This window comes from Schistocerca serialis, chromosome 1 (genome assembly GCF_023864345.2).
Source record: "Schistocerca serialis cubense isolate TAMUIC-IGC-003099 chromosome 1, iqSchSeri2.2, whole genome shotgun sequence".
Lineage (NCBI taxonomy): Eukaryota > Metazoa > Arthropoda > Insecta > Orthoptera > Acrididae > Schistocerca > Schistocerca serialis.
In genome coordinates this window covers 479,559,076-479,580,946 of record NC_064638.1, presented here as the reverse complement: position 1 = coordinate 479,580,946, position 21,871 = coordinate 479,559,076, and the positions used below count along the sequence as shown (strand labels likewise).

Sequence of the window (21,871 nt, the reverse complement as noted above, 5' to 3'; positions counted from 1 at the left end):
TTTGGTGGTAATCCTGGGCTGTGGGAAAACTAGGATAGAAGAAATTCGAAGCTTTTGAGATGCCATGCTACAGATAATGTTGAAAAGTAGGTGGACTGATAACATAACAAATGAGGAGTTCTCCATAGAATCAGCGAAAACATTGACAAGAAGAGGGAACAGAATGGCAGAACACATGTTACGACATCAGGGAATAACTTCCATGGCACTAGAGGGAGCTGTGGAGGGTAAAAACCTCAGAAGGAGACAGAGATTGGAATACGTCCAACAAATAATTGAGAACAGTATTATGAAAAAAATAGATTGCTACTCACTGTATAGTGGCAATGGTGAGTCGCAGACAGGCACATGATCACTGCCTTTGGCTGCTGAGGCTAAACTGCATGCAACAGCACGTGAAGAAACAGTATGGGTGATGGGAGTTTGGAAGAGGCTTGGGCAGGGATGGGGGGGGGGGGGGGGAGAGATAGCAAGGTAGGGGTGGGGATGGTAAAGTGCTACTTGTGGGAGCATACAGGGATGATTGTCCGATACATCCTCCCGCCACCACCTGCTGCAGTCTGGCCACAAGCATCGTCTATCCCATCAAAGACAGGGCTACCTGTGAAATCAACCGTGATCTACAAACTAAGTTGCAAACACTCTGCCATATTTAATGTGGGCATGACAACCAACAAGGTGTCTGTCCACATGAATGGCCATTGACAAACTGGCGAAGAAACAGCTGGACCACCCAGTTGCTGAGCACGCTGCGCAACATAGCATTCTTCATTTCAGTGATTGCTACACACCCTGTACCATCTGGATCCTTTATACCAACATCAGCTTTCCTGAATTGCACAGGTGGGAACTCTTCTACACACTCTTCTATTCCCCAACACACCCAGTCTCTTTACTTCTCTCCTTTTCAGTTTCCCTTCACTATCTGTCTAACCTTCTGACTGCACTTAGCTGCTTTACGCTCTCTCCACCATCCATGTATGCTCCCACAAGCAGCACTTTACCTTTCCTCACCTATAGCCTGCTATCCTTCCCCCTCCCCACCCCAGCCTCCTGCTTACCCCCACACTACCCACCCACCCATCCACCCACCCACCCAAATTACTTCTCCCATCATGCACTGTTGCTCACAGTGTGGGCTCGGCAGGCAGACAGTGGCGTGTGTGTGTGTGTGTGTGTGTGTGTGTGTGTGTGTGTGTGTGTGTGTGTGTGTGTGTGTGTGTGTGTGTTGTCTAATTCAGAAAAAGGTCCCTTGGCCGAGAGCTTGCTTGTTTAGCATCTTTTTGTTGTGCCTGTCAGTGTATCAACATCTCCACTGCATGGTGAGTAGCAATCTATCCTTTTCATAATATTGTCATTATTCCATCCTGGATTTTCTGTTGTTAAATAACAGGATGTAAGGTTCAGGTGCTGCTGCCACAGCATATGCTGAATTTATCTACAGTCAAGTAAGTTTCTGAAGATTAACATGGTTCCACCTCAGCATTTACTTTGCAAGTATTTTTAATTTACTGCATTTTATAACATTGGCATCAAAATAGAAATAACTTGCAAATCACACAAGAACATCTGAAGAGGAACCATGTCACACTTCTATAAGCTCATGATTAAGCTCCTGAGTTTGTATTCTTACATGGTGTTTCAAATGATAGACACACAGGTACATCATCTTGGCACAAAATGTCCAGGTAATCCAATGAAAATGTGATAAAATACTTAAGAACGCAGAACATCATTAAAAGCATGGAAGGTGTCTGTTCAGTAACTGAAGCAGCCAGTCAAAATTATAGAAAGATATGACAGGCCACGATAATGAATTACTCTTGATTGATGTAACATGTTACTTAAGTTCAGCAAGTTAACATTTTCATTAAGAATTCTCTTTAAGTACAGTGCAGAAGAGGTGGGAAAGTAATTCACTCATCCAGAAATATGTCCTTAGAGACTGACTAGTAAGTGTGTATTCATAACCATTGATTATCGTGAACTAAATCAAACATTGGAAAGTCCAGGATGGAATAACAACTATATAGAAAGGATAGATTGCTGCTCACCACACAGAGGAGACATTGAGACAATATACAGACTAATAAAATATTTAAGCTCTTGGGTGCTGAGGCCCAATCTGCTGATTGTGATGAACTATGAGTCTAGTGCAAAATGACTTAAAAAAACTGTCAGGGCTACTAGCAGATATCGATTGTACATCATTTGAAGTTTCCTTAAACATGCAGTAACAAAACAAAGAATGTGTGGATTAGGATTATTGATGAGTTTACTGAACATTGTATTAAGAATTACTCGAAAGCATGTCATAGCTTTGTTTTTGGAACGAAACTTCTCATTTGCTATGGTTATTGAAATATGGCAAAAATTGAAGTTACAGGATTACTGGTGTCATGATAGTGTTATTCGTACACTAGTCTACTTGTGGTAAAAGTATATAACAGCATGCCTGTTACTCACCTACACAATCTTAAGCTATGTTGTATATATGTATACAGTCACAAATCTCTTATGCGCCCCCACCCAAAAATTAATAAAATAAATAAATAAGAACTTCTGTTAGTGACTTGTCCATAACACATTGGTTTCAACTAAGATGCATGCAAAGAATGTGAGAAGAGCAATTCATCCTCTTTTGATTAATGGAAGTGCCTAATAACTACAATATAGCTGTTTAAATCTGGCCAATCCTTAAATTAACCGTGTCGACCTGTGCTGATTTGGGACAAAGGTACAAGAAAAAGAATTTACATAGAAATTGCTGTCCTCCAGTTTGGATGAAATGGAAAAAGTTGAGGTATTAATGTGCCTGTTCAGATGATGTTTGTTTCAGCTATGTTGTAAAAAGCACACATTTGTTCACGTTAATGATATATGTATACTGTGTTGTTGTTCAGTTTATAAACCAATTTAAGCACTCTTTTTATCTATTGCTCTAATATCCTTCCTTCACTTTTCTAGCCTGTTCTTCTCGGAACGCTTTTGTTTGTGCAGAAGACAAGTGCATACCTGAGGAATTCAAATCAGATAGTATAGTGAACTGCCCGTATGGAAGTTGTTTAGATGAGCACTGCACATTTGGAGGTATGTCTCACTGGTTTGATTGCAAGTCTATTTTTAAACCAAACTTACTCACATCCAATTCCCCTTCATTTTGCCTGTAATTCTTCTTCTGTACATTTTAAGATGGTGCCCCACATTTACAACTGACTGACAAGAGGTGGCATTTTTATTTTTTATTTTTTTAAATACAGTCAGTTTCAGTCCACAGACCATCATCGCGTATCATAAAATACACTCATGAAATACACTGTCTAACAAAAACAGTGAAGTTCTTATGAGGGGAGGAGGAAATGAAATCAAACTCCACAGGTTGAGAGTGTACATAATATTATTTCAGTGACTGCAAAATTGAGTCAAATTTACAAATAACGTGGCAGTATGAGCCCTTTATTGGTGTTGCAGCATGCCTTTTTACCTGTATACATGCACAGGTTTGGTTGGGAAGGGTGTCACAAAGCTATTATATCCTCTCTGTAGCAAGTTGGCCCATCACTTTTATAATTAGTCCATAGTATCCTGGATACTGGCAACGAGACAGAGTTGACATCCAGTCTGCTCACAAATGTTTTATTGAGGACAGGTAAGGAGATAGATCAGCTATGTTTGAATTAAATAAAGATTTTCAGAATTTAGCTAGAAGAGATAAAAATATGTTCTTTAATGAACAGTGCAAGGAAGTTGAAGATAGTAACGGAATGGGGAAGACAAGAGATCTTTATAAGAAAATTAGAGAAATTAAAGGAAAATTCTAGGCAAAAATTGAAATGATAAAAGATAGAAACGGAAAAGATCTGAGTGAAGCAGAGGGTGTTAAGTAAAGAAGGACAGAATATGTAGAAGACCTATACAAGGAAGAACTGCATAATGACAGGTCTCCTACTGCTGATGTTAATGTTAATTCAGAACTAGGGTCAGGTATTTTGGAGAGCGAAATCCAGTGGGCCCTTGAAAATATGGCTGATAACAAAACTAGTGGACATGATGAAATATCAGCAGAATTGTTTAAAGTCACTGGAAAGGATGCTGTGAAAGTGCTGCACTCAATATGTCAAAAAATATGGATCACGCAGCAGTGGCCAGAAGACTGGAAAAGATCAGTATTCATCCCCATTCCAAAGAAGAGAACTTCTAAAGAATGCTCAGATTACCGAACAATCGCACTTATTTCACATGCTAGCAAAGTTATGCTGAAAATCTTACAAAATAGACTTCGCCAATATCTAGATCGAGAGCTACCAGAAGAACAAGCTGGATTTAGGAAAGGAAGAGGAACTAGAGATCAAATTGCTAACATTCGGTGGATTATTGAAAAAGCAAGAGAATTCCAGAAAGATGTGTACCTCTGCTTTATTGACTAAGCCAAAGCCTTTGACTGCGTCGATCACAACAAATTATGGAACGTACTGAAAAACATGGGTGTACCAGATCACCTCATTCATCTGATATGGAGTTTATACCTTGACCAAGAAGTCACGGTGAGAACTATGTATGGAACAACGAAATGGATAAAGATTCAGAAAGGGGTCCGGCAAGGCTGCATACTGTCACCCTACTTATTCAATCTGTATGCAGAACATGTTATGAGGAATGCGAGGCTAGATTAAGGAGAAACAGGAATTAAAATAGCTGGAATAAATGTAAACAACCTCAGGTACGCGGATGATACGATCCTGTTGGCAGAAAGTGAAAAAGAATTGAGAACACTCTTGCTGAAGGTGAAAGACGAAAGTGAAAAGGCCGGTCTTAGGCTGAATGTGAAGAAAAAGAAAATTATGGGAACTACACCTACCAATTTGTGGGATATAGCAGGAGAAACCATGGAGGTAGTGACCACATTCAGTTATCTCGGTTCCCAGATCTCTGCTGATGGTGACTGCAGCCATGAAATCCGGAGATTCCTGTTGCTCGGTAGACAGGCGGTGTCAAACCTTGACAAGGTTATAAGGTCCAGAGATACAACACTAGCAACAAAGATCCGTATTGTGAGGGCTGTGGTCTTTCCAGTTGTGATGTATGGATGTGAGACCTGGACCATTAGAATGGCTGAACAGTGAAAAATTGACTCCTTCAAATTGTGGTGTTGGAGGGAACTTCTTAGAGTTCCATGGAGTGCAAAGAGAGCCAACAGATCAATATTGGATCAAATAAAACCAGATTTCTTCCTGGAAGATCTAATGTTAAAACAAAAGCTGACTTACTTTGGACACACAATGCGAACACATGCCTCGCTGGAAAAAAAAAACATTAATGCTGGGGAAGATTGAAGGAACTAGAAGAAGAGGACGTCAGAAGATGAGATGGATTGATGGCATCACAGAAGTAATGTGTTCCAACCTGGAAGGTCTATGGGAGAAAGTGCAAGACAGGAAAAAGTGGCATGATTTGGTTCATGGGGTCACGGAGAGTCAGAACCGACTAAACGAATAGAGAGAGAGAGAGAGAGAGAGAGAGAGAGAGAGAGAAACGGGATCTTGCTAGCACAGGAGTTCCTCAGAATCATGCAGACAGTTCATAGACACACATGCCTAAATGTGCTCCTTACACTGTGGTTCTTTCGTGTTTCATGTAGCACCATTCTACCACTTCAGGGGCTGTTTATAAGAAAACCAGTAATAACTGTAGTGAAATAGTTTATACCGCTATCCACTTGTTATTTTTTTTAAAAAATATTAGTGAAGTGGCATCTTATGCAGATTGATTTTTTTTTTTTATTCTTTATTTATTTTTTTTCGTTGTTTTTCATTTGGCAACAGCTTAACACACAACAGTAATGCAGCACTGTACAGTACTCTTTTTCTTCTTTCTTTTAACTAGCATTAATCTTGTTGTTGATATGGAATCTATGGTACTCAAGTTTTGACAAATTTGTTTTATTTAACTTCATGGGCAGATGCCTTAGTCATCAAGATAACCTAACAGAAGGAAGTTGTTTGTGCCACCTGTCTGTGAATTGTGTAAACATTATTTGTGTGTTTTCTGAGGTGGAAATTGGGGACTAGCCTAGCATTTGCTTAAATGAGTGTGGGAAAATGCCTAAAAACATCTCTCAGGCTGGCCAGTGCGCCAGCCGCCCTTATTAATCCATTTAAGCCTGATGGGACTCACCTTCCTGTTCCATAAGCTAGTGCACTGCACATTATGCTACATGAGCAGATACTGTGCAGTACTCTCTCTCTCTCTCTCTCTCTCTCTCTCTCTCTCTCTCTCTCTCTCTCTCGCTGAAAAATGTTTGTCTTGGGTTTGGAGGATGGGGCCAACTTACTTATTGCTTCTGAAAAGTGATGCTAAGTTGAATAGAGCTGTGGTGATGAATGTAAGCAAACTTATGACATGAGCTACACCATCTTTTTTTCCAAGTGTACTGCATTTGTCTTTCTGTGATTTATCTGTCACTCCCCATTCCTATGAAATTTTTAGTGTGATGAAGAAACTGACATTTTGAAAACCAAATACTTATTGTTTGTTACTGGTGGTCTTGTTGGCTAATCTGTGTTGTTGAATTGCCTGGTGAGTACACTAAAGAATTTAAAGTAAAAACAGAAGGAAATGTGTGCACTGGATGAGAGCAGGAGGATTGGTTTGCAAAAAATTGACAGTTTCATTAGCTTCCATTTTTTTTAAAGTATTGGGGCTCTCTTTTCTAGAACAGTGTGTGAATTTTGGAGGAAGCTGACTGTCAGTGATGTTTGTGGGGCAAGGGAGAATGAAGAAAACAGTGGGTGAGTGACGAATTGATTTCTTATTACTGCAGACAATTGTTGTTGTCATGTTTCATTGCTTCAACAGTGCAAGTTATATTCTTTCATAGACATTGTAAACTTCATTGAATAAATAATTTTTTTGATTAAGAGATGGTGGTAATTGCAGGGTGGCTGATGGGGGTTGGAGGTGATATGAAGATTGGGGAGGAGGAGAAATGAAAGAAGAATGTCTTGGATATATTCACAGATTCCTTGTGGCTTAAGCCTTTTGCGTATCTTACGTGAATGAGTTTTCATCATTTGTTACTTTAATCAGCTATAGAAAAATTTAAAAAATAGCGCATGGAAAGAAAACATTGTAACTACAACTGCATATGTCACTATATTCAACACATCTTGTCAGTGTAAAAAGGGGAAGGTACCATATCTAATTTCTGAGTATAATTGTTTCATGATTTATAGAATTGTTACTAGAACAATGCAGTTTGTAGGTCCTGATGTCAGTTCAAAGTCAGTTTCAAATTCTGCACCATTAAATAACTGCAAAAACATTTATTATTGCATCAATATCCTATATCTTGGATGTTATAACACTATCACTAATTGAAAACAAAAATCTTGGCAAGTGCTTGATACTGAATTTTTTGTGGATTTCCTGATTGTCTTTATTATCAGGATTACTGCTATCAATATTTCCCCCTTCTAGAGGACATACAGTAAGTTGAAATACTCTCATCCAGCCTCATCACTGGTTTGGATACTTTCATGGCAATTTTGTTTTGCTGCTTTACCAATAATGAGCATCCTCAGTTTCCCAATACTGTCAGTCAGTTATTGTTCAGATTCAGCATCATTTGCATTTTGTACTGTGCAAGACTTATCAGACTCTAAAATTGTATTCTTTCATATTACTCTCACAGTCTGGTACCTTCACTTGGATTACTTGTCATCATGAAGAAATTAACACATCTAGCCTGGTGCATCCACTGAATGAAAACATTTTCTCATCCAACATGTCTTCGAGATTTCGTTATCTGGCTCTTATTAGCACTTTCACTTGCTGTGTGGTAAGAAAACCTCACAATGCTAAAGATAGAAATCATAGAGACTTCAAAATTTTTTTCAGCGATGTATTGTTTTTGTCATATTTGTATTTGACTTGTTTTTTCTCTGCTGTTGAAAACATGTTTTTCCTGTTTTGCATATCAACTGCATGGATCTCCCAAACACTGCCCTTAGTGCAGAAAGTGAAAATGCTCCCCCAGTGCATACTCGGCTATAACTTGGTGGGTGGTAGGAAACTAAAATGCTTTGTGTTAGGGGGGTAATCAGCACTGTAAGACAAGAAAGTGGCTAGCAGAGAGTTTTATGGTATGCCATTGTTAACAATAGCCAACACTTTCCAATCTGCTATCTGCTAAGTCGCTCATAATCTCTCTCTCTCTCTCTCTCTCTCTCTCTATATATATATATATATATATATATATATATATATATATGTGTGTGTGTGTGTGTGTGTGTGTGTGTGTGTACTTCCCAGAGCCTCTCAAAATCATGACATGTAAGGAAAGGATGGGGAAAGAGTGCATCAGTGTCAAATGTTGTGTATAGGCTGTTTCCGAAGTTTCTTCAGGGTTGAAGTGAAAGAAAATTTTTCATAGAGAAGCAATTTATATGAGAATGTCTAGATGAGTTAGAGCCCCTGTTGTTAAAGTATAAAACAAAAGTGGAACTGATTCAGGTACTTAGTTCAGTAAGAAACTGATCTGGCTTCTAGACAAAAATGAGAAAAAAGTCAAAATTTGTAATTTTGCACTTTAAGCTACAAAGCATTATAGTTGGAAAAATTGAATAAATGTCTAGCTCATGAAATTTTCAGGCTCTTGTTGTAAGGTGTTGTATCTTGCAGAGTATGATGATGATGGACCCAAGGTGCCTAAGAGCGGACTAGGCACAAAGGTGGTGCTCGGTGCCGTTGCAACAGTGCTCCTGGCATTTGTGCTGTTCCTTGTAATCATCTGGGTATTACGACGATGTCACAAAGCTTGCTGGAGTGCTCCACACCAGCGAGTTCCAGTCTCAGCAGCTGAATCGGGTGCACTTGCAGAACATCTTGCCTACAATCGGGGAAGTAGCCCTCTTGGTCGTACATCGTCGAGTTCAGGACATGCACAATCTCAGTTTCCCCCCACATCTGTGATGGTTGAGTCTGTTGCTACTTTGCCACCATCAGCACCTCCGGCACATCTGGCAGCTGACAAAGACCTCCCACCATCTTACGAGTCGCTCTTTCCATCACGATGAAGCATGTGCATTGACTCTGGATGAGGTGAATCAAATTAATCTAAGAATCAAACACTTTCGCATCTCATGTTCTCAAAGCAGCAGTTTGAGACATCATATGCCATTTTTTATCATCGTCATGTCACTTTCCTGTTATCTCTCTTTCATTGATATGTATGAGGTTGCAACCTTGTGATTATGCTATCTAGTTTTACAGATCTGCTATGAAGTTAGTTATAGAATATGAATTTTGAATGTATGGCCTTTATAGCATATGAAGAAAAGAGGCAGCATGTAATCTGAAGTTTGTAATGACCAGTTTTCAGGAACATTTATGTTGGAGATTATGAAACCTATATAAGGTGATTCAAAATTCCTATTACAAGCTTCTAGGGGTTGTGGAGGGGTCTTAGTAGATAAAGTTTTCGAAAGGAATCAGTGCCCAGGAATTCAGTGTTTGGTAGTAAAATCAGTTTGAAGAGCTGATAACTTCCAAATCTTCAGCTGTTATGGTATGCACAGAAGTTGAGAATTGGGCACTGTCGTCAGTCCCTGTTGTAATTCTGACGCCACATAACACCTTTATCTGACTACAACAACGGCTGAAAGAAATTGGCACTTTTGAAAGTAGGTGGTTTGGCTGTGATGTTCCATGGACATGCTGCACTTTCAACACTGAAGAGGACACAGATGAGAGCCCGAGGACAAGTACTCAAAATATTCATGTGCTCCTACAGCACACAAGTCAGAACTCGTTATCTCCGCTTTGTGTATACCATGAGGAGTTTAAGTCTCCTCTGCAACCCCTAGAAGCCTGTAATAGGAATTTTGAATCGCCCAGTATTTGGCATTGTGTAATTTTACTTGGGCACAAGTATTATAACTGCTGATAATTCGTCGATACGTGGTGGCCAGAAACAGTAAATCAATGGTTTAAGATTGTTTCAGTCAAAATGCTCTTTTTCAGTGTCTCAGAGACTCAGAATCGTTTTTTAGCTTCGCTTTGGGTTTGTGATCATCCTTGAGCTCAGATTGAATATTATCTCTGCTTGTTAAAATGTATAAAATAAAATCTGCTGTGGTGTTAATGTAAATTGTAAGTTCGTTACACTTGCAGTGTTCAGCAAAAGCTCATGGCATTTTCTTGGAAATATGATAAAATCAGTTGCAGAAACTTACCCATTCTTTGACAAATGTGCTATGGAAAAACTCTTATCCAAATATGTGGCTAAATTGTGATCTTGCCTACATTTTCAGTAAAACATTTCTGAGTAGTGTCAGCATTACATACCTGCAAACGTTTAAATGGAGAATACCCCTTTGTTTATAAGAACATTCACATTTAGGGATGAGAAACATCCAAATACAATTGTTAGATATTGTTTATATTTCCTTCCTTTCAGCTTAGAGGTTAGTATGTAAACAGCAACATCTGGTATTGATGGACAGTAGAAAACATAATAATTGGAAAGAGTTTTAATTATTGATAGCGACCTTGTTCTTGGAAAGTTTTAGCTCCTAAATATTTTCCTTTGGTATATTTTCTCCTTCATTTGATGTGTACATTGTTATACATGCTGAATTTCCTTCTGCATACATGTGTGCACATGCACACCTGCCCATCCATATATACTGTTTTAATGTTAACAAACATGTGTATCAAAGTGGCTATATTATTTTTGGTTGCCATGGAGTCACTCAGACGTTATACCTGATCTTATTTTCTCTTCGTGTATAATATAGGTACTCTGATGTTGGGTATACTTTCTGCAATGTCTGATTCATTCCAAAATGTCTTGTTAGTTACTTTTGGTTTTGATTACACTTTTGTTTCACCACACTTAAGGATGTCACTTCTCTAAGAGCTTTTAGTGATAGGAAACTCTTTTGAAGAATATTATTTGGGTTAATACGTAGATAGTTATATGTTTTGGATCTGCAGAATTTTTTGTTTTCTGGAGTGTACATAAAGGTAATTTTTATGATGTAGCTATCATTGATATTGTTGGCATTTGTTTAAGTAATTATTGTCTGATGGCAACTTATGATGTTAGTGCCATTTTCCAGTTTTGATGGTACTTAAAGTGGAAGGATATTTGTAAATTAAAAATTCCCTATGAAACAGTCAGGTGTATGTCCAGTGATCTTTTTCCCCTGAGTGCTTAAATGAGAGATACAATAGGATTACAATATAGAAGCACAGTGGTCATCAGATTTCTGACATTACTTCCATTTATGTGGGGAATCAGCCAATCCCATGCAATACAAAGGTACAGTTCAAAATGAGAATTTTAAAGTTGAAAACTCGCGTTCCTTCATGAAGAGACTTGTAAATGAATTATAGATTTCGAGAGTCTTATCATCTTTTCTGGAAGTTACTCTACATTAATTTTGCCTAGTACTAAACACTTGCCATGTTGAACCATCAAAAAATGAAAGGTCACCGTTTAAAAGTAATGTAGATGAATCATTCCGGTTGCAAGCTGCCTCTTTTATTACGTGGCATAGCTAAATGCATTAATAGTCCCAGATTTTTTCCTTTGGCCAGCTCAGTAGGATCCTTTACTCAGAAAGCAAAGCTATGGGGGATGCTAGAGATTTATTGATCTAAAGATACTCTAAGCGCTGGAGTCATTATTATTATTATTATTGTTATTATTATTATTATTATAATTATTATAGTTTCTATGGAGCACAGTGTCGGAAATACCTTTTTTTTAATAGTGAGGAATTTTTAATTCCAGTAATGTTGTTGGTTAACTACCATATAGGATTGTTGCACGATGAAAGCATTCAGCTGTCAGTTGCAAATTGCACTGCAGTTATCAGATGAGGTGACACAACAGCTATTGGTTTTAACAATTTAGAGGGGTATTTCTTTGATCACTCATGGAGAGCATTGGGGGGAGAGCATTGTCATCAGTGAAATAAAGACTTGAGAATCTGGGGATTAGGCAGTACTTTTGTGCGTGTGTGCGTGTGTGCGTGTGTGTGTGTGTGTGTGTGTGTTTTAATTCCTTGGTGGCAGTTGACATTGTTTATTGAATATTTTATATTTTTGTAATGTCTTAAGGAATTATTTGTTACCGATTATCTCTGTGGTGCTTTCTGTACTTGCTCAGTATTTTTTAAATGTAGTTGTCTGAATATATCGTGTGTGTGTGTGTGTGTGTGTGTGTGTGTGTGTGTGTGTGTGTGTGAGAGAGAGAGAGAGAGAGAGAGAGAGAGAGAGAGAGAGTGTTTGTTATCTTGTGTGCTGTATAATTCTGAGTGTATCTATTTTTAAGATGTAATTTATAATTCCAAGACTTAAATTAAGAATTATACTCGTGAGAAAAATATTGTCATGGCTGATCCAATCTGTCACTAACAGAATGAATCCTTCTGCAATTGCATGTTTCCCTCTTTGAAACAAACAAAACGAGGTGAAAGGGAAAATATAAGAGGACATAAAACTACAGGGTTCACAGTGGCTACTTAAGGAATTTGCAAAGAGATGTTGGCTACACTCTGTCCAACAATAGCTTGGTCACCCTAGTTTACAATGTATCACGGGTTGATCTGTTAAAAGAACTGAAATATATAAAGAACAGTGCCTTTAATAACTGCTTTTGGCATATAATTACCACAGTTGCCCTGATCATTGTGATGATGTGACATTGAAAAAGTGTGCTCAAAGATAATTTCACAGATATGATGGTGAGCAGCAGTGACCTTGGATTGTGAGAAGTAACTACCGTGAAGGAGGTCAGAGCCATACCCTTAAGATATTACCTCTTTTCATGCAACTAATAAACAGATTTTTTGTTGAATGAAAAAACAATGAAAATCAGAAACTAGAAACATGTTATAGAGATTCAGCAGCAGATTCACGTAAGCTCTGCACATTGCACAGCGAGGGCCCATTAAAACAGTTGTATCATTACTGAGATGAAATTTATATACTCTTTAGTGGGATGTTTGCTTTGAGAAACTGTTTAAAGTCAAAGCCATGTTCTTACGAGGGCTTGATACCAGATTTCAGTCTAGTGGGAACTGTCTGCAACTAAAAATGTTCACATATCTGTTATCACCTCCGTCGCACTGGTTCTATTTATTACTGTTTGTTTACATTTGTTCAGGACCAGTCATAGTTTTTCTTGCATTCCTCTCTGTATGACCTATTCTACATATGTGAAGTTGTATTTCATTTTTGATTTCTTGTATGTTCAAGTCTTGTCTGTACTATTGACCAAATATTGAAACAGTTTTGGCTTCAACACACATGTTGTAGCTTGTTATAATTTAGACATTTCCTTTAATGTCATGTAGAAATAGAAAATTTTATTTGGTGCGCTACTCAAAAGACATTTCAATCATGTTGATTCAAGAGTCAGTAGGTACAGTTTTTATCCCACAACATGACTTGTAATTTCTTTACAAATATAACAGGTTTACAAAGTTGTGCCATCAGTACATTTTCCATTAATGGCAGTGAAACAGTAGTATTCTGTTACATCTTTGTTGTAGAAAGAGCAATAATTAATATTTTAGGTGTTGGTGTATGCTTCAGTGACGAAAGGATGGAAGAGACCATTCACTTGAAGAGAATTTTACATAAAGGATACTCAGGGATAAAATCTCAATTTCTTGTTGTGAGTTTTCATACTTTTGTTGCAGTAGAGAAGATCTGAGTTTTTAAAATCAAAATTGTGTTAGACCTTATTATAATAATTATTATGTAGTGTTATTTTAAACATCCCTTTCGCCATGATATGTCTTCCAATTTTTCAGAACTGCTTTTATTCATAGTTATTTGTATTTAGTGCAGTGAAAATATAATGCAATTCTTGATTACTACAAGGGATGTGATTTTGTTTGTGTTTTCAAATATGTTGTCTTCATTTTCTGTAATTTCAAAAAATCTCTTCGATGATGTCATTTTGAGGGCTTGTCTTCTAGTACCATTAGCATGTACTTGGCTAATTGGAAGTATGAGAGGAAAGCTCAAAGAAAATGTCAATTAAAACCACCTGATTGTAAGGAAAAAATTAATTATGAAGTTGCTGATACTGTAAAATAACTTGTAAAGTGTGATTGAAGATTCACATGCAGCTTAAGGCTGAGATGCACACTTATCAGAAACTTAACTATTTGGACAGATTTATTAGGGCTCATACTTCAAATTTCAACACTCTGTAAGAATTTGTTGCAGGCATATTCTGTGTCTCTTGTGTGCACAGTGGTGGACTGTGCGGTTTTCACAAACTGTTAACAAAGGAACAGTTGTTTTAAGTATTTTATTTTCCATCATACAGCCATTGAAACAAGCAGAACTGTTTTTCAGTACCATAGAAAATGTGATCAAACTACTTAATAAAAGATGAGCATGGGGATGCAATAATTTATGATCAATACATAATTATGTAAATATAAATATGCAGCAGAGGGCAAGCTGAATTCTGCCCATTACAAGTATTATTAATTACTTCTGTTCTGAATCTTCTTGGGGTTAGGTGTCTCTCTCTCTCTCTCTCTCTCTCTCTCTCTCTCTCTCTCTCTCTCCACCCCCCCTCCCTCCCTCTCTCCCTCCCCCCCTCCCTCCCTCCCTCCCTCCCTCTCCCTCCCTTCCTCTGTGTCCGAAGGAATTACCTTATTTTCAATGTGTGCCCTTTGAAGAAAACCCATGTACATAGAAAAGTGATTTGTAACTTTATTTACAGACTAGATAGTGTGTGGATCACTTTGTGTTTTGATACACTTAGTGTACAGATCACATAAAACAAAAATATATATATTTTGTAAAAGTTTTATATTTGCAGGATATTTTTACAGATTTGTTATAAAGGTAGCCTGATGTAAATATTTGTAAATTCTGATGTATTTGCCAGGAATGAACTTACAAGTATCATAAATTATAATTGAGCAAGGAAGAGATGGTTTTGGATAATGTAGCTTTAATGTATAGATAATGATAGTATTTATGTAATGAAAGATGGGAGCTGTGTATACTTCAAAAAGAATACTCAGTTGATTTATATGCATTTTTGCATGTTTCTACATGAACTGTCAGTGTTAACTTTTTGTTTTATTACAATATTGTAACCAGTTTACAAGAAGAAAAACTAAGGTTTCATATTTGTTCCAGGTAAATGATTATAAGATTTCCTGCAAATATTTTTCACCATTATAACTGCAGAAATGTAAAATCTGTTTTGGTTCCATATGTGTTTTTTACAAACACTGATGTTATGAAATTGTACATTTGCATTTTTTAGCAGTGGCAAATTTTGTGATATGAATAACCTGTTTGTATTTTGTGTTAATTAAGTCCGTTACATTTTGTGAAAAAAGTTCTGTCAAAATTTGTGTTACCGTGTATTTTTACTGCAAAACAAAAGATTGTTCAAGTACTTATTTTCTCTGTCTTTCATTATTGCTTGTCAATTATTTCAGTGTAAGAAATAGGCTTTCGAAGCTTTCCATGCATTTGTGCATGTTTTTCATACACTCAAGCAGAGCATATCCTCCAGTATTTTTCATTAACTTCTAAACTTTGTAGAATGAGATTCTGGAGCTTCTAACCAGCAGGAGGATGATTTTGTTTTAATACATGAGGAGAAGAAAAAACTTTCTTCTGGTATATTTTCTGGAAAAGCTGAGGATGTAGGGCACAAGAAAATTGAGTGAAATGAGAGCAGGAAAGCAGTCTACTATTTAGAACAAAACAAGCTTTTTACCAACACTTCTGAGAATCAAGAACCTGAAATGAATAAAAATATGGACGACCTCCTTGCTTTCCTAAGATGATAAAACTGGCTGAGTACTTTGGTTGTTCGGCAAACTGTGATCTAATGATTCAGAGGATCATCATGGATTGTTCTAGACTCTTTTTCTGGCAGGTAACATGTTATTCACATTGCAAATACTTGAAAATGGAAATGAAGTCCCATGCTTCTTGAGAGAGCGTAGGGAAACAATGCAGGAGACACGCACTGCTGTACTAGGCAAGGTTCTAAAATTTGCCATTGCCTTCGTCTGACTGTAATGGGGATGAATAATGATGATGAAGACAACACACCACCACCCATCATCTCGGGGCAGGTGAAAATCCCTGACCCCACCGGGAATCGAACCCAGGACCCCGTGCTTGGGAAGCGAGAATGCTACCATGAGCTGCGGACTGAAAATACTTAATCGGTGTAAAAAATGGAAGATGGTAGTGGGGCTCAGAATTAAATTTTAAATGTAGAGTGCTTAATTTCAGTGGAGCACCAGGTTGTAAATCTACAATGGCTTCTTGCTGGGTGCCCAATTACAGTCACTGGTGTCTAATGTATGTTTTTGCAATAGGTAGTTACTATTTTGAAGCGTTGATGACCTGTTTTGAAGAATCACCACCACCACCACCAGCGCAAGTCTTCGTGCTCATTTCTGAGCGTTGTGACCCCCCCGAAGCAAGTGTCTGCATTATGGATGGTTATGAGCTGCTCTTAGAGCCTGCTGAAGAGGTAGACCAGATATCTGCTTGATTTGATCAAGTTGTCTATTCACTGCTCTTGGCCTTGATCTTCCCTTCCATGATTATTTTTTTTTTGTGGTTTGTCCATCTCGTCTCAAAATATAGCCAAAGAACTGGAGAATTTTTTGGTTGTCACAAGAAGAAAAGTGAAGGAGATATTGAGTTGCTCAATAGTCATTTTTTTTTCTTTAAATCAATTTTATATGCAGCATCCGGGCATGAGCATCAAATCCCAAATGCTGTGATCTGCTGTTTGTCTTTGGATTTAAGGGTTTCTGTCTCGCATCTATGAAAGAAGACGGAAAACTCGAGTGTTTCAACAAGTTCAACCATTGTGGTGTTTGTTATTTCTCTGTTCTGCCAGAGCGTGGTGAGCTGAATCATAGCCAATCCTCATAGCCTGATCTGTCTCCCAATCTTCATAACTTTCCATGTCGCAGATGGTTGGCCCAAGATAGGTGAAAGAATACACAACTTATAGGTCCTTTTGAGTTGAACCTGTACTCACTGATCAGTTACATGAGGTTGGACTTGGTGATTGTGGCCTGATCCTTGTGATAGATTAATGTCTTTTACTTTTGTTAATTGCTCAGCAGGTTCATATTTGCTGCTGGCTAAAACCATGATATCATCAGCAAATTGGAGGTTGTTAATAGTTTTACCACCAATTGAGACACCTTTAGTCCATCCATCAAGAGCATTCCTAATGACATGTTCTGCATAGATATCGTACAATTGGGGGGGGATAGAACACAACTTTCCAACATCTTTTGAAACACCTATGAAATCAGACTTGTCAGCAGTTAACTTCAGAGGTGCAGTGCAAACACCTGCCACAACTTTTCCCAGACAACACATTCAAAAGTTTTCCTACAGTCAAAGAACCAGATGATGACAGGAACATAGAACTCCCAAGATTTCCTGATTATTTGTCATGTATTGAGAATCTGTTCACAAGTTCTTTTGCCTTAAACAAAACTTACTTGGTATGTGAAATTGTGAGGCTGAGTGTATGGCTTGAAAAGCTAGTTCAAGATATAGAGTAAAATTTTGCTTTTGTGGGATATGAGAGCAATGGTTTGGTAGTTGGACCAGTTCCTTATTGACCCTTTCTTGTGAAGGGCATGATGAGAGACTTCAACCAGTCTTCTGGCCACTACACATTTTTCCATATTTGTTACGCATTGAATGCAGCACACCAACAGAAGAATAGCTTTGCTTTATTTCCCATTAGTTATAATATTGGTTTGTCCTCCCATGTCCAGTGCTAAGTTTTGCACCATAAATTGCACATTCAACTTTCTCTTAAGTTTCCTCCTGACACGTGTAGACAATATCACAGTACCATTTATAAAAATCATAGCTGTGAGTATTGGTACCTAACATACACTAAACTACAGTATATGACATATTACACCGAAGCCCAAACATATAATATTTGACATTTTAGGGGTTTCCGATGAATACTGATATTATATTTTGAACAATAAGCTTGATACAGCTTAATTTTTTGAAAGAATGAAGCATAATGCCAAAATTTCCTCCAATAATTGAAATAATGGAAGTTTTGTGCTATATACAGTGTCTCCATTCTGATTTTCTTCGGGAGAATTCCTATTTTTAATAAACTGGACCATCTCCACTCTTTAGGGACAACAAAAGTCCCTGACTTTGATCTTACATACTGTGCCTTTCATTTTTAAACCCATTCAAGAAGTTAGGGAAAATTTGGAAAGAAACAACAGAAGTCATAAAGATGCAACAGAAAGAGAGATTTTTAAGAAGAAAGTGTTAAAAATGGAAGGATTCCAAGGCAGAAGAGGCAAGAAGACAGGGTCAAAATGATCGGAGCAGAGAAAAAGGATTCACAGTGAGAAGGTGAAAGAATACTGGAGAAAGAAGACAGAAGAACAAAGGAGGAAGCACTGAAATTGCCACATCGTTCTTACATGACCCAAACTGAAAAAAAGAAGGGAAATTTGTACAGTTTTCGGAAAGAAAGTGCCTCATAAAGATAAAATAATGGGTTTAAAAATGAAAGGCACAGTATGTAAGATCAAAGTCAGGGACTTTTGTTGTCCCTAAAGAGTGGAGATAGTCCAGTTTATTAAAAATAGGAATTCTCCCGAAGAAAATCAGAATGGAGACACTGTATATAGCACAAAACTCTTTGGCTGTAAGAAACTGGAGTAGATGAGGCACCACAAAAATAACCCAGATGTGCAACTAGGAGAACTATCATCCCCACCACCAAATTGATTTGAAGGTTAGACGTGCTGAGACTGAGTGGACCTTCCATAATCTGCGGTGGAGTACTTTGAAGTAATGTTTCTACTGTGGGTGTGGGTGTGGGTGTGGGTGTGGGTGTGTGCGCGTGCGAGAGAGAGAGAGAGAGAGAGAGCGAGAGAGAGAGAAGGCAAATGATCATTTCATCTGCCATTTCAGGAACCAACATGAACTTGTAACGTTGTAATGCAGGTGTATTATTTATCTATGGTACACTGGAAACAAATAAAACATTCAGTCTTGGGTTGCAAGTAACCTTTTGAATTTAATTGATGATCCAGTGTACTCAGGATGAAATGATATGTGAGACGTGTTTTTCTGGAGAAAGAAGATTTGAAAGTAACTGTGGCATTTGATCAGTATTTTGTGATAGTGTAGAACTTCCTACAAATTAAATATGCAAGCTTGAATAAATCTTGTCTTCCCTTGTCCTTTCAACAGATACATCTTGCTCAACATGGAGTCTGAGTGGCCTCACTCTTTTCCAACCTACCTCACCCTATCCTTCATCCTCCTCGAGGAATAATCAAATAGTTCTGAAAGCGGTACTCGGGATTTCTACTGTTAAAGCTAGGTAGTGGCCAACTATTCTCCATTTCTCAAGTGAGTTTTCCTTTTGTTGTAACTAAATAAAGTAATTGCTGAATCATGGTTCCTACCAAAGGTGTGATAATGCTGGAAAAAAGCAGGATATCATTAACAAATTACAGACCATAACTAACCAAGGATACATGGATGTGTATACGATCAGTATCATGGAACGTATGTTAAATGATGTTTCAAATTCAACTGCGTTCAGAAACTGAGGAATTAAAAGAAAACCAGTACAATTTGCTCCATTCTACGGCAACTTGACAGCAATGATCTTTTCAGAAGATACTTAACACAAGGTTCAAAATTGTAAAACAGATGGCCCAAACCATATGGAAAAGTGTTTCACAGATATTCCCTCTGTCTACCAGGACCACCACCACCACCAACCACCCTCTTGAACAACATGTGAACACGCCGGACAATTACAGCGGCTATCAAAAAAGATATTCAAGGTGTTCAAGTAGTGCTCTAACCTCAGCAGTCCAATACCCAGGAAGTTAAAGCAAAACAGTATGCTGACAAAGAATTAACTGTTGGACTAAATTTTGTAAGCTGCAGGATGTATAATAATAATAATGTGCTACTCACAAGAAGACGCACATTTTCTATCACTGAGCAAGTTGACCCCATTAACTTAAAAGAGTAAATAAGATTGCACATAATAAATCGATGTATGTGGCCTTTTGAAAGGCAAGATGTGTGTATGAGTGCAATGGAAACCAAAAGTGGTTAAGAAGTTAAGGAAAGGTGCCAAATTCAGCTGTGATCAGTTTTGAGGTGCTAAAATATAAAGCAGGATGCTTTCAACAAATGAAAAACTCTGAGTCAATAAGGTTGCAAGTAATTCACCAGGGTTATAATACATCAGGATAAATTCAATAAATATATTAAAAAACTAAAAACTTGCCTCGATTGTGAAAAAAGCACCTAGTGTTAAGTGTTAACCCAGGTTTCAGCGTAGATAACTACACCACCTTCAGAACAACAATAAAACCGACAAGTGCCTAAGAAGGCCTTTGTCAATGATTAATGGAACACCATAGCTATATATTTATAAAAGAAACGGAAAACACAAACAGTACATACGTACAAAGTCAAAACCACTACTTAACTTAATGGTGTACGCTCCACCTCACACTGGCGTATGTTCGATGGGCCATGACCCGCCATAAACTGCAGCTACAAATGGTCGCTCACTTACAAGCCTGACCCGCTATCTGTGCACATGGGCAAGACAAGGATAGTTACTTGAACGTGAATACAAGTACAAGAGAGTTTATGCATGGGTCAGGGCTAAATAGCCCATATATTCCCAACCGTGGATCAGCGTATATAAAAAAATGGAATGGATAGAACAAGAGATGAGCTAAATAGGAGATGAAACCTAAAAATAACTGTACACGGTTGCTTATGCTAGTAAAGAAACTTATATACGAAGCTACCTATGACAACAGGAGGAACTCTTAAAAACTGTACCCAAAGCCAGTTGTTAGCTGGGGGAGGGGGAGGGGGGGGGCTGAGGGGACGTAATCTAAAGACGTCGTGGTAATAAAAATATAGGGATAAAACGTGAGGTTTTCAACGGGCTAAAATCGCCTTCATCGTAAAAGGAAAATGAGGATAAAAAGAATAGGCACTTGTGGGTTTTATTGTTGTTCTGAAGAAGGAGTAGTTATCTACACCAAAACCTGGGTTAACACTAGGTTTAGTTTTTTAATATATTAACCAACGATTGCTGACGTGCTGTGATGTTGAAGGTTCTTAAATTCAATAATTCATTTTGGTGCCATAACTGACTACAATATAAGACAGAAACTCTTGGACTTTAGTGAAACATAAAAATATTGAATGTTTGTCCAAAAGTTAACTAAAGACAAGTCTCCTTCGGTGAAGAATGTGAGATAGTATTCCATTGAGAGACAAGCTGGACTGGGTATAAAATGGATGGTACAAGAACAGTGTGGCAGTTTTTGTCATGTTCAAAGATTGACATCTGTAATTAAGACCTCCACAGAAAAATTGAACTGTTTGAGTATGAACCAAGGCAACAACATTTATTTATGAAACTTCCTGCCAGATTAAAACTGTATGCTAGACAAGGACTCATATCCAGTACTTTTGCTTTTTGTGGACCAACTGATCTACCCAAGCAAAGCTCTCAGCTTTAGGCCAGGCGCACACCGAGATGCAGCCGACAACGGGGAGGATACTACAGCAAAGCTTTTGATACTTGTGCATAAATATGACAGCACTAACTGGGGAGCAGTGCAGCACGGTTCCTGCTTCCACTTTCACAGCGCATTGTCCGGGAATACATTTACTGTGCGAGTGCCGAAGGTAAAGATATCGGTAATATTGATAGTTATGAGGAAGCTGCTTCACAAACTGAGGGTCCTGCAAAATTGGACATTTTGTCATTAATCAGGCACTGATGATG

The 21,871-nt window shown here is 37.9% G+C and overlaps 1 protein-coding gene across 2 annotated transcripts in view; it reads left to right on the top strand.

Moving 5' to 3' along the window:
• Nucleotides 1-15,449, top strand: part of LOC126473618 (uncharacterized) — a 46,303-nt gene extending 30,854 nt beyond the window's left edge. Inside the window, exons 4-5 of one of the 2 annotated variants that reach the window (XM_050100801.1) lie at nt 2,968-3,090; nt 15,181-15,449. In XM_050100801.1, the coding sequence (XP_049956758.1) occupies nt 2,968-3,090; nt 15,181-15,188 (131 nt within the window). In that variant the 3' untranslated portion in view covers nt 15,189-15,449. Of the gene's footprint in view, nt 1-2,967; nt 3,091-8,679; nt 13,730-15,180 lie in introns of those variants that run through there. The other variant, XM_050100792.1, reaches the window with a different exon arrangement.
• Nucleotides 15,450-21,871: the final 6,422 nt, after the last annotated feature.